General features: G+C 43.2%; 1 protein-coding gene across 1 annotated transcript; it reads left to right on the top strand.

The window, feature by feature from the left end:
• The first annotated feature begins 3,259 nt into the window (after positions 1-3,259).
• On the top strand, positions 3,260-7,243 carry LOC136479123 (putative wall-associated receptor kinase-like 16). The gene is made up of 3 exons (XM_066477089.1): positions 3,260-3,863; positions 4,322-4,453; positions 6,006-7,243. The coding sequence occupies exons 1-3, from the start codon at positions 3,260-3,262 to the stop codon at positions 7,241-7,243; spliced, it is 1,974 nt and encodes a 657-aa protein (XP_066333186.1).
• The last annotated feature ends 5,654 nt before the right edge of the window (positions 7,244-12,897 follow it).

Genomic DNA, 12,897 nt, shown 5'->3' on the forward strand with positions numbered 1-12,897 from the left:
TCCACTACAGCCACAACCCCCATCGATCGCATACGGGAACCAACTAGTTGCACCTTGGTGTTTCTCAGCGACCGGCAGAACACTGTGATGGAGGTGGCAACGGGTGTGGCACATCTTCCCGGTGGCTTACACCACAATAATAAGATACGGCCGGACTACACTAGGGTCGAGGTGCATACCGTGAAGCCCGAGTTCATGCAGTAGAGGATAGACTATGCAACTCCCGAGGGGCTGGTGTTACTCGGACATGTAATGGGGCAGTTCATCCTCTAGCACAAACGGGACATTATATTGACTGCTTCTTCGCCGCCTCCCCCTCTCCCAAATTTGGAGCGAGTTGTTGAGGACGGGGAGATATTTTCACCGTCTCGTGACCACCACATTCCTGAGATGCCACATTCTTCCCTACCTCCTAGCGAGCTTGTGCATGATAAGCCACAACCTTCTCCAGCTCGTACCGAGCAAGTGCATGATGAGATGCCACAATTTTCTCAACAAGCGCAGCCGATACATGAACAACGAGTGCCTCCTGAAGAAGGTGATGCACAAGAAGATGAGGACGTGCCTGAATGGAAACTTCAAAAGAAGCATCCAATCACCATAAGGCCAATTTACGTTCCGATGAAAGACGTCTCGTCGGTCCACAAGTGGTATGCCCATGACCAGTTCAAGCCTAAGAACCAAATTAAAAAAGTCCCATCACGGGCTTCTGAGGAGGCCGTCACTAGCAAACTCTACCAAACAGCAAAGCAGTATCCAAATGTTGATGCCATCAAATGGTCAAAGGATTACCCGAAAACATATGAAAGAGACAAGCCCTTCCTATCAAACCGGGACATCCAGCGCCTACCACTTGGAATGAGAAGGTTCCATGATTGGTACTTGCGTGTTCTCCTAACGAGCATAGACCTCGTACAAGCATGCTTCCCCACCGGCACATTTGAAAGCCCAGCCAGGAAATTATCTTTGACTTCAATGACATGCAAACATTCTTTCACCTCGGAGCAATGGAAATGAATCTAATTCGCACGTGGTGCCTGTAAGTCCTTGTCCTCCCGATATGATATGAGTGTAATCTTTGAATTTTGTTGTAACTAACCCACGCCGTGATTTGTAGAATGCAAGTGCACATTGTAAAATAAATGCCAAGTGTGAAAGCCGGGTATATAGATCCTCAAGCTATAGCACAAACAAATTTTAATTACCCTAGACAGTGGAAACTGGATGACAAAGAGCTAGCTGCTGGAAAGACCCTTCGGGAGAAAGAGGACATCCGTGTGAAGAAACTAAGGCAAGAGTCCCTTAAGGTTTCGGCATACATTGCCCTAGCTTTTAAAAATCTCCAACATCACTCTACTATATGGCTACCATACAACTTCGAGTAAGTTCTAACTCTATACTTAAAGCTTTGTTCGATATATTTTATTCGATGCAAAAGAGCTTATCTAGTTCTATGATTAAATCCATGCAGTAACCACTGGATTTGTATAGGCGTCGATGTCGGGAGGAGCATGGCATGGGTCTTTGATTCAATAGATAGAGACCCGGTGACATACAAAGACTTCATATCGATTCTCAAGACGTATACATATCAACAATCCTCATTAGCTTATATGTTTGTATACATACTTGTAACGTTTACTTTTGGATACTAACAAGTTGTATTTGCTAAAATAATTCGAACAGGGCACTTAGGTTCTATGTCACTAAACATTACGGAATGCATGATCCAGTAAGGAAGGAAAGGCTGACTATAAAAACACTATGTGCGGTAAGTATAACTTACTTTTTCAGTACTCCATTATCGGTCTGTCAAAAGCATTACTTAATATTTCCATATGCAAAACACACAGTGCCCCAAGCAGAAGCCTGGGAGTGTACATTGTGGATACTATGTATGTTCTATGATAAGTAACACCGGTGCCTACAGGAGACACCCCTTAAGGGTAAGTTTGAATCTCTTCAACCGTAGTATAAAAACTTCGCACATGGTATGAAATACTAAATCAAAACTTGTTCTCTTGTAGTGGAAAGAAGAGAAAGAAATGAAAAGAGACCCATACAAGGATGACCAACTCTTAGAGCTCGTCGGTGACCTTTGTAACTTCATATTGGACCTGATTGTACATGTCAAAGGCACCTACCATGACCGAGATTCCGACTTAAGTAGAAATCCTCAGTACCAACACCTTCATGAGACTGAAAGGCTAGCTCTAGGCCGTTGATAACAATGTGTATGGAATTTGACATTAGTCTTACCTTGTGAATTATGTCTATTTAATGATGGATTATATATATTCTTGTGAATTGGACTTGTAATTGTAGTTTATATAATACTCTTGTGCTTGTGGTCAGATTTGAATTATATATATATATATATATATTCTAGTTGAATTTGAATTGTAAATTTGAATTTTTTTACGAAAAAATATACTGTAGGGGCAGTTCTAGACTGAACCGCCCCTACAAACAGTTATTGTAGGGGCGGCTGGTACTACAGCCGCCCCTACAAATAGATTTTGTAGAGGCGGCTAGTGTAGGGGCAGTCTGGGAAGAACCCTACAAATACATGATTTGTAGCCACGCTTTGGTAGGGGCGGCTGGCCAAACCGCCCCTACAAATCATATGGAGCCGCCCCTACAAAAGGTTTATGTAGTAGTGTGTGTCATCGTGATGACATGCATGTTTGATGTTTTTATAAATCTGGTAAAGGATGATGCAGAATGACTAGTGACGGATGCAGAACAAGATTGAAGGGGAGACTGGTCTCTTCGTCTTCCTCTCTCTCCATTTTTCTTCTTTCCTCCACCTCTTTTTCTCCTTCACCCTCTCTATTTTCCATTGATGCACCAGCTGTAGGGGGGGCTGGAGCCCCCCAAGCCCCCCCCTGTGGATCCACCCCTAAGAATGACCCACCAAGGAGGTGTGCACATGGGCAGTGTCGCCTTGCTCCGTAAGAGAGTTGTTTATAACACCAAGGAATGATCGTTATGTTCAATCGTCGGTAGGATCTATGAACGAAGAATGCTGTGGTGTCTCCGATCCGGCTTTTATATTTGGCATGCATGCTTGGGTTTGCTCGCCTGTTGGTTGGAAACACATATGCTTTGGGTTTTCTGGCAACTGTGCCATTACATATTGCTGACATAGGCGCTTGCTATTTGCTACTATGTATAGCAATAGCAGCCGCGTGCAGCGGCAACCGCAACAGCGATCACAGGCGCGCCTGACCAGTGGCCACCACCCCGGGGATTGGGAATGGGAGACGAGAGTCCAGGAGCACTACTGCGGCCACTGCTCGCGGCCGCGGTGGTGGCGATGGTGTCGTTGCAGCTCTTGGTGCCTCACGGCGTAGCGGGGGCGGCCACGAGTATTGGGCTGCCCGGCTGCCGGACCACCTGTGGGAACGTGAGCGTGCCCTACCCGTTCGGCATCGAGCCGAGCTGCTACCTCAAGGGCTTCGACCTCGTCTGCAACACTAGCTACACTCCGCCGCAGCTGTTCCTCCCGAACATCGAAATCCACCCACCGATCCGACATATCTCCCTCGACGACTCCATGCTGACAGCGAAATTATCGTATGATGACCATAATTCGACAACGTCCGACGACGAAGGCATCTACTTCTTCGATCTACAGGCATCGGTGCGGTGGAAGCTGGTCTCCCGCGTGTTGCAATGGCCACCAAACGAAACTCGAGCCGGCAACGCAACATGCCCCAAGGATTTGGGCACCACCGCGTGCCACAGCACCCACAGCACCTGCCAAGTCATCAACACCTCGGGATCTACAATCACCGGTTACACATGCAGATGCGACGATGGTTACCAAGGCAACGCTTACTTACGCGACGGATGCATAGGTAACTCCTGCTCCCGCTATCTATTCCAAATTGTTAAAATTAATCATGGCAACCCACCAGCCCAAACCAGCCCACTTAGAAATCCTAGTATACGGCATATAAACGAGATGACTCTCTCATTTCACTCTCCCTTCCTCAGCTGCACTCAAAGTCTCTCTCTCTCTCTCTCTCTGTGGCAGCGGTCGCGATGGCGGCGGCGCGTTGATGGACTCAGCGGGCCTCGCCAATGGGCTCAGCAGGCCCATTCGACGATAGAGCTCTTTGGTTTTTTTAATGTATTAACAGAGGCGGGTATATGCCCGTCCCTGTAAGTCCAAGTTGAAGTGGAGGCAGACAGCCTGCCCGCCTCCGTTAATCTTTAATTTTTTTTGCGAAGGAGATGATGACTCTTGTCGTAGTGTTAGCATCATCATACAACATGCATGACCACTGATTAATTTTCTAACCTTGCTTATTAGATATCGATGAGTGCGCGCTTCCGGGTAAATGCTTTGGCATCTGCACAAATTTTCCTGGCAAGTATTTATGCGAATGTCCCAAGGGAACCACCGGCAACCCATACAGAAATGTCTGCGTCAAACCAAATACAGGTAACTCTTCATTCCTTCCTGCTACAGCTTAGTTCTTAATTAACTGGTAAAACACCATATATCTGATAAATAAATATTTGTATTAGGGCCAATTCTCATTCCTCTTTATCAATATGTGCCAAAAATTTTGGGGACTTTCGAGATCATTAATATGCTCTTGTATTGTATACTCATCTTGCTTACCAATCTGTAATTCCATCAACATTGAGCTTTGAAAATATATATCTAGAGTTTCCCTTATCCACAAATCATGGTATTTACCAATCTGGAAAGCTAATGAAAAGTACTAAGTCTCTTATAATTTGTAAAGTCCTATAATGCATCTAAGGTTCTCAAAATCCTCCTAGATCCAGTTCTGTCCAGAATTTTGTCAGAGAATGACAGCCATCTTAGAAAGAATCATATCTCTTAAACCATTTGAGCTAAAATCATGAAATTTCACAAGCTAATAGATCATAAGGTACTCTACAACTTTGTAGTTCATCACAACATTCAGTTCAGAATCGAACTGGCCCTAATCGCTCCCCCAATAAAAGCTACAGGAACTGCACAACTGAAATCCGAGGAAAGACATCCCAACAACTTTTCTTCCCCTCTAATCCACTTATACCCAAGTATTTATGTCAGTGCCCGGAGGGAACAATCGGCGACCCATACACCCTGAATGGCTGCGTCAAACCGCGTGATCCAAAAACAGGTAACAATTCCAATAAAATATTCTTAACTAGGTGGAGAGCCATTTGTAACACCAGCAAATAAACCCACGGCCGTCGCCGTGCAATGTAACCTGTTTGCACGTATACAGAGAGAAACACAAAGTAATTATCTGTACGAAACTACTTAGTGTTTGGTTGGCTGCACTCTAATCCACCCCAATTCATACGGGCAGGGAGGGATTGGGGTTGATAACATGCTGTTTGGCAACAGCTCACACTGCCTCTCTGGCTCTCATGCACCGTATCATAGAGCCATTCTCCAAAAGCATCCCAGATTATACTAGGAGCCGAAGATAGTTTTTATTTTCCCACAGGCACAAGTCACTATAGTGCCAAAGCCGGAGCACACAAGAGCCTGAACAAACGGCCCTTTACCTCATGCGAAGAGTGATGACATCAGTACATGCACACTATTTCAAAACTGAAAACACCCACAGTTTTAAAACCGAGCGTCCAAATCAAAACGAAACTGCACCACTGCATTCGTTTCAACAAGAACTTCGAAACAAAATCACTCTAATATTTCGATAATAAATAATACTCCCTTCATTCTAAACTATAAGATGTTTTGGTTTTTGTAGATACATAGTTTTTGCTACGTACTTACATATACACTATGTCTAGATATATTATAAAAGCAATGTATCTAGGAAAACCAAAATGTCTTATAATTTGAAATGGAGGGAGTACTAATCACCACTAAGAACAAAACCTTTCATCAACCCTAAATAGTTTGCTAGTACTAAGAAATATGTTTAGCTGCATCTTGCATTACAAGATTGTATGTATTCCTCATTTATGTTTCTAAATTTGACAATTTTGTGTACCACTCTTAGGATTAATCATTGGCCTAGGAGTTGGAAGTGGTGCCATTCTTCTCTTTGTAGTGCTGAGCACCATATTTGTGATCCATAGAATCATGACACGTAACAAAAGAATGAGACAAAGATTCTTCAAGCAAAATCGTGGTCAATTACTACAACAATTAGTATGTCAAAGGGCAGACATTAGTGAGAGAATGATCCTTACTTTAGAAGAACTAGAGAAAGCAACCAACAACTTTGACAAAGCTCGCGAGCTAGGTGGTGGAGGGCATGGTATAGTTTACAAGGGAATTTTATCGACACTTCATGTTGTGGCAATTAAGAAGGCAAAGATAGTGATACAAAGAGAAATTGATGACTTCATAAATGAGCTTGTTATCCTTTCTCAGATAAACCATAGAAATATTGTGAAGCTTCATGGGTGTTGCCTTGAAACAGAAGTTCCTTTACTTGTTTATGAGTTCATTTCTAATGGCACCCTTTACAATCATCTTCATGTTGAAGCTTTAGTATCACTATCATGGAAAGATAGAGTGAGGATTGCAGTCGAAGCTGCTAGGGCTCTCGCGTATCTACACTCACTCACTTCAATGCCTATAATCCATAGGGATGTCAAGTCTCCTAATATACTTCTCAATGACAATTTGACTATGAAATTGTCAGATTTTGGAGCTTCAAGGTACATTCCCATTGATCAAACCGGGTTGGATACAACTGTGCAAGGAACATTTGGGTACTTAGACCCTACGTACCATAGCACAGGGCATCTTACTGAGAAGAGTGATGTCTACAGTTTTGGCGTTATTCTTATTGAGTTGTTAACCAGAAAGAAGCCGGTCTCTTATAGGTCCTCTAACGGCTATGGTCTTGTGAGACATTTTACCACTCTGCTGTCAGAACATAACTTGGTTGACATATTGGATCCACAAGTTGTACGAGAGGGAGCCGGGGAAGTTATCGATATCTCTTTGTTAGCAGCGATGTGTGTGAAGTTTGTAAGCAAGGACCGGCCAACCATGAGACAAGTGGAAATGACTCTTGAAAGCATCCATGCAGTAAAAGAGTATGCTTTGAGTGACATGACAGATGAATCTGAGGAGAACTACGATCAAGTGAACAATATGCGTATTGAAGGGATAAACAATGACACTGGAATCCATGATGGGTTACGAGAGCTTAGTGAAATAATAATTGATGAGAGTAATGATGGAACCACTTTGGTAGCCAATATATCTCAGAAATGTGGATGATCGGGACAGTGCGCTCCCTTGAGCCTGTGCGGTAGGGGGTTACCTAGGCTAGGCGGCGAGGGTCATGTTCTTGTCCCAATGAAAGCGCCATCTTTGTATTTGGCTTCTCTGGGAACTGGACCATCCAACACTAGGTGGAGGGCTCGAGGCCAAACACCATTGGAGGCTCAGCGTTAGATGGACCGACGGACAAACAGAACAACAATCGCATCGTCAATGTCTACTATAACATTCGATATTTTTATATAATAAAAAAATATCAACATTTTCATTTATAATCTCAAGTTTTTTTTAAATGTGATCTTCACAAAGTTACCTTGTGCCTCTAGGGTAATGGTTTTTTTTATGAAACTCTAGGGTAATGGTGGTGCTGAGTGGATTGAGTCTCACGGACATATTGAAACTGATGTGCATTATATGATGCTAGACATCATGGAAGTAGTACTGTAGGCTGTGGGATTTGCTGTCGATGTGTTTGAACTTCAACAATTTATAAATAAGTTTCAGTTCAACTTTTTTTTATCGAGTCTACTAGAGAGATAAAATTCACATACTAACCTCCTTGTCCAATGGCTACTGTTCCTAGCCTTAACTTATCTTTTCTACCACCCCTTAAACGTGTGTTTGCTTTGGGGATGATATGGAAAGGGTTGGACCCGTCCCAGTTTTTAGGGTTAGGTTGAACCCATCTCATGTTTGGTTTGAGAGATAGTCATTTCAGTTTCTTGTTTGGTTTGAGGGATTGAGGGGGTTGAGATGGATGGCATTTTACACACCGTCAGTTACTATTAGCCATGGGGCCCGCTGTCATATGGGCCCCACAATGTCAGCCACCTTCTTCCACCTTCCTCGTCGTCCTTCCCGTGTGGGTCCGAACACGAGCGCTGGAGACAGGGCTGCTGTGAGCGCAGGGAACTTGCCGGCGTGGGCGCGGACAGGATGCCTGCCGTGAGCGCTGGGGACGGGGGCGGGGCCGGTTGCCGGCGCGGATAGCAGCGCCGCCGCGGGTGCCAGGGACTACAACTGTTCATATCAAGTTTTAGTTCAACTTTTTTTTCATCAAGTATAATAGAGTGATAAGATTCACATATTAACCTTCTTGTCCAATGGCCACTGTTCCTAGCTAGTCTTACCTTATCTTTTCTGCCACCCCTTAAAGCAATCTTGTGGACCTGTTCCAGAAGTCAGACCCTAATAACTCAGTATACCTTTTGCAATTCAACATGATGTCGACTGATGCTAATGATGTTCTTTGTTGTTTTGCATCACGTGACTGACCTTAGAGTCTAACCAGAAGCATCTGGTCAAAATGTTGTCCCCTTGGCTTTGCATAATTTGACTTGACTGCCAGCATTATAAATTGTATTGCACATTGAGAATTTGATGTCGGCGGTGATGCTTAAATGTCTTTCCATTCATCAATCACTTGTAGTAACCCAATGTCCCAATCTCATTTGCCAGTTAAACTTGAGTAACATTATTTTTTTTTGGAGGAAGTAACTTGAGTAACATTATTCTCCTTATAACTGCCTTTTTTGTTTCAGTAATCGTAGATGTGGCAGGCCGGAGCTTCAATTTGTTAGAGTCTGGTTTCAGGCAAGGAAAACTATTTTGCTTTTGCCTTGGCTGTCCATGATGTATTTCAAAGTAGAAAATCATAGTTGCTGCAATGAAGGTTGATTTATCACCATAGTACTAGTTGATTTGGATTTGGGTCCCCCATCAATCTTTGGCGGCGGTAGCCTTGTGTATGGCTCTGAGTACCCATTCGTCATTTCCTTTTCCTGGGCAGCCCACAAGTGTGCTTGGTCTGTTTTCTGTATGCTTTAGTTCCTGGACTTTATGTTTTGCCATTGCTGGGAGCAACACAGCCGGACAGCCCACACTATCATCCTGTTCGCTGGTTGGTTTCTAGACTGATAAGCCTGATTGGTGCTGGTTTGTTGTGAGAGAAAAATACTGTTGACTGGCTGATAAGCCATGGCTGAAACCAATAAGCGAACAGGCTGTATGAATGTCATGTGACTGCTTGCTACTGCTGGACTGGTTGTAACCCAACAAAGCCAGACCTGCCAGCTTCCACCTTTTTCAGCTTAAGATGGTCCTGATTGATGCCAAAGATACTTTTTGTTCTTTTTGCATGCAACAAGGCCTCTAAAGTCAAAAGGGAACGGATCTGGTCAATATATACATTGTTCTTCTGGATTATATTTTTGGCATGGCTGCAAGCACTGTCACGCACTGTGGAACTGAACTTGTTTTTTTTCTTGAAGTGTTTAATAAATAAATACTTTGTTTTTGAACTTTTCAGAGTTAGTAGCTCACTTTTCAACATACAGTTGATTGTTGACTGATCTCCTTGTTCTTTCGAACTGTCTCATTAGGTTTTGTTGGATTTATTATGGGCTAGGCCCATTTATAAATTTAATAAATCAATAACTCTATGGCTTGTAATTGTGGGTATTACTATTTGTACCGGATTGGAAGTTAAAAGGACGTTGACTCAACTTAAATGATTGGAATTGATCCGTCTAATTTGAGAAGTTGAGAAACGGACAAAGGCGTGCCACACGCGCGCGCGCGCCGCCGCCGCCGGCGTGTTATCTTTTTAATACCCACTAACCACGGGAGTTTCAACTTGAAGTCAGCCTGACTCCTGATCTCCCGACTCCTGATATTCGGAGGTCTCTCCGTCTTCCTGGCGCACGACTCCGAGGGCTCTCGGCTTCCCCTACGTCTTCCAACTCCGGTTAAAAAGATAACAAATCCCGGAATCACAATTCAGTTGCTCGACAGCTATCCTCATCTCGTAACTCTGCGCGCACGGAGAAGCGAGAGGGCAGGTGCCTCCGAAGCTCTTGTCGTTCGGGACCTTGCTCGGGGGATCGGCAATTAGGTTTTTGGGGAGCGTCTACGCGACTGCCCGAAGAGTCTTCGTACGTCGTCGTCATCTTCCCGATCGCTACTGACGTCTTCTTCTTCCTGGCGGAGGAAACACCTTCTTCTCCTACGGCATGTCCAGGGACGTTGCTGGAACTTCAGAATCGCGGATGGGAGGGTATGATCGTTTCATCTCCTTTCTGTTTTACATTCTACATGTTTCAGCAGTTCATCAATTTATTTCATATGATCAGCCATGTCATTTCGTAAGATATCGTATGTCTGTTTCTGCTAGAAATATGTTCTGCGTATGTGTTTTCTTCTTACAGTCATGTTGTTCCGTATGTACCTTTATGCTTGTTACAGATATGAGATGTATATCATGCCATCTGTTTCTCTCTGTTATAATTCATGAATCAAGTTCACATGCTTTTGATCTTTATATGTTGCACATGATATATGATCTAGCATGTATTTCACCATGGATATAATTGATATCATGATTACAATGATTAACAAATCTTTATATGTCATCATCATGCTGTTGATTTATGGAATTAAAATGACATGGAAATTGCCTAATATCCTAACATTCCAAAAACCTAATTTTAGGCATTTTTCTGTCAGAGGTTTTGCTGCCGTGTTAAAGCCTGATCCTTTTGATGGTAAAAACTTCTTGGTTTGGAAAGCTAAGATGGAATTGTGGCTCACTGCAATGTCATGTTATCATGTCTTTGAGGGCAAACCTGCTAACTTGTCTCCTGAGGATGAGGCTAAGTTTAAGGCTGATGACAACCTCTTTCGAGGTGCAGTGATTAGCGCACTTGATCCAAAATTCCAGAAAAGCTATATCATCCTTCCTACAGGGAAAGAGCTGTGGGATGCACTTGTTGGAAAGTTTGGAGTTACCGATGCTGGTAGCGAGCTGTATCTCATGGAGCAGCTGTATGACTATAAGATGGTTGAGAACCGATCTATAGTGGAACAGGCTCATGAGATTCAGGCACTAGCTAAGGAACTTGAGCTCTTTCCATGTGTCTTACCTGACAAGTTTGTGGCTGGCGGTATAATCGCCAAGTTACCACCTTCTTGGAAGGACTTTGCTACCTCACTCAAACATAAGAGACAGGAGTTCAATGTGGAAGAGCTCATTGGTACTCTTGATGTTGAGGAGAGAGCGAGAGCAAAAGACAATGGAAAGAGCATTGAGACCTCTACTGCTAATGTGGTGCAGAAGAGAAACTCTGGATTCCGCAAGTTTAACAAGAAGAAGAAAAACCAGAATAAGCAAGAGAACACAACTAAGCCTGTTCAACCAGCACAGTTTAAAAAGAAGAACAACAACAAGAGAGATGGAGGCTGCTTTGTTTGTGGCAGTGAACAGCACTGGGCAAGTGAGTGCCCTGAGCGCAAGTTCAAGCAGGAAAAGAAATCAGCAAATGTTGTCACTACTGATACTGGAGAAGGAGCATCTGGGTATGGTAATTCTTTACCATTTGTTCTTTCAGTATGTAATTCACCTGAGTGGTGGATGGATAGTGGTGCAAATATACATGTGTGTGCTGATGTTTCTCTGTTTTCTTCCTACCAGGTCGAGAGGTCTGGCGCCTTGTTGATGGGAAATGGGTCGCGTGCTCATGTTCTTGGTGTTGGTACGGTCACTCTGAAGTTTACTTCGGGAAAGATGGTGCCATTGAAGAGCGTGCAGCATGTGCCCTCCATCAAGAAGAATCTTGTTAGTGCATCTATGCTATGTCGAGATGGCTACAAAATTGTTCTAGAGTCGAATAAATGTGTTGTGTCGAAACATGGTTCCTTTGTTGGTAAAGGATATGATTGCGGAGGCTTGTTCCGCATATCACTGCATGATGTGTGTAATAAAATGGTGAATTATGTTAATATTTCTGATGAGTCGGATTTATGGCATTCACGTTTCTGTCATGCAAGTTTTGGCTGTCTTATGCGGTTAGCAAATCTAAATTTAATTCCTAAATTCAATTTGGTCAAAAAGTCTAAGTGCCATGTATGTGTTGAATCAAAACAACCTCGCAAGCCTCACAAGGCTACTGAGGCGAGGAATTTAGCACCTCTAGAACTTGTCCATTCTGATTTGTGCGAAACGAATGGAATTTTGACTAAAGGCGGTAAAAGATACTTCATCACTTTTATAGATGACTCCACCAGGTTTTGCTATGTGTATCTCTTAAAAACAAAAGATGAAGCGTTTAATTATTTTAAGACCTATAAAGCTGAAGTTGAGAATCAACTTGAGAGGAAAATAAAGCGGTTAAGGTCCGATCGAGGTGGAGAATATTTCTCTAATGTTTTCGATGAGTTCTGTGTGGAACATGGAATTGTTCATGAGAGGACACCGCCATTCTCACCACAATCCAATGGGATTGCTGAAAGGAAAAACCGCACTCTAACAGAGTTAGTGAATTCCATGTTGAGTACAGCGGGATTATCCAAGGAATGGTGGGGTGAGGCAATTTTGACAGCATGTCATGTCCTGAACAGAGTCCCAACAAAGAACAAAGAAATCACACCATTTGAGGAATGGGAAAAGAGAAGATTAAATCTCTCATATTTGCGCACTTGGGGTTGCTTGGCTAAAGTGAATGTACCAATCAACAAAAAGCGTAAACTTGGGCCTAAAACTGTTGATTGCATTTTCCTTGGCTATGCCTTTCACAGCATTGGTTATAGGTTCTTAATTATAAAATCTGAAGTTCCTGATATGTATGTTGATACAATCATGGAATCAAGAGATGCTA

Source organism: Miscanthus floridulus, chromosome 9 (genome assembly GCF_019320115.1).
Source record: "Miscanthus floridulus cultivar M001 chromosome 9, ASM1932011v1, whole genome shotgun sequence".
Lineage (NCBI taxonomy): Eukaryota > Viridiplantae > Streptophyta > Magnoliopsida > Poales > Poaceae > Miscanthus > Miscanthus floridulus.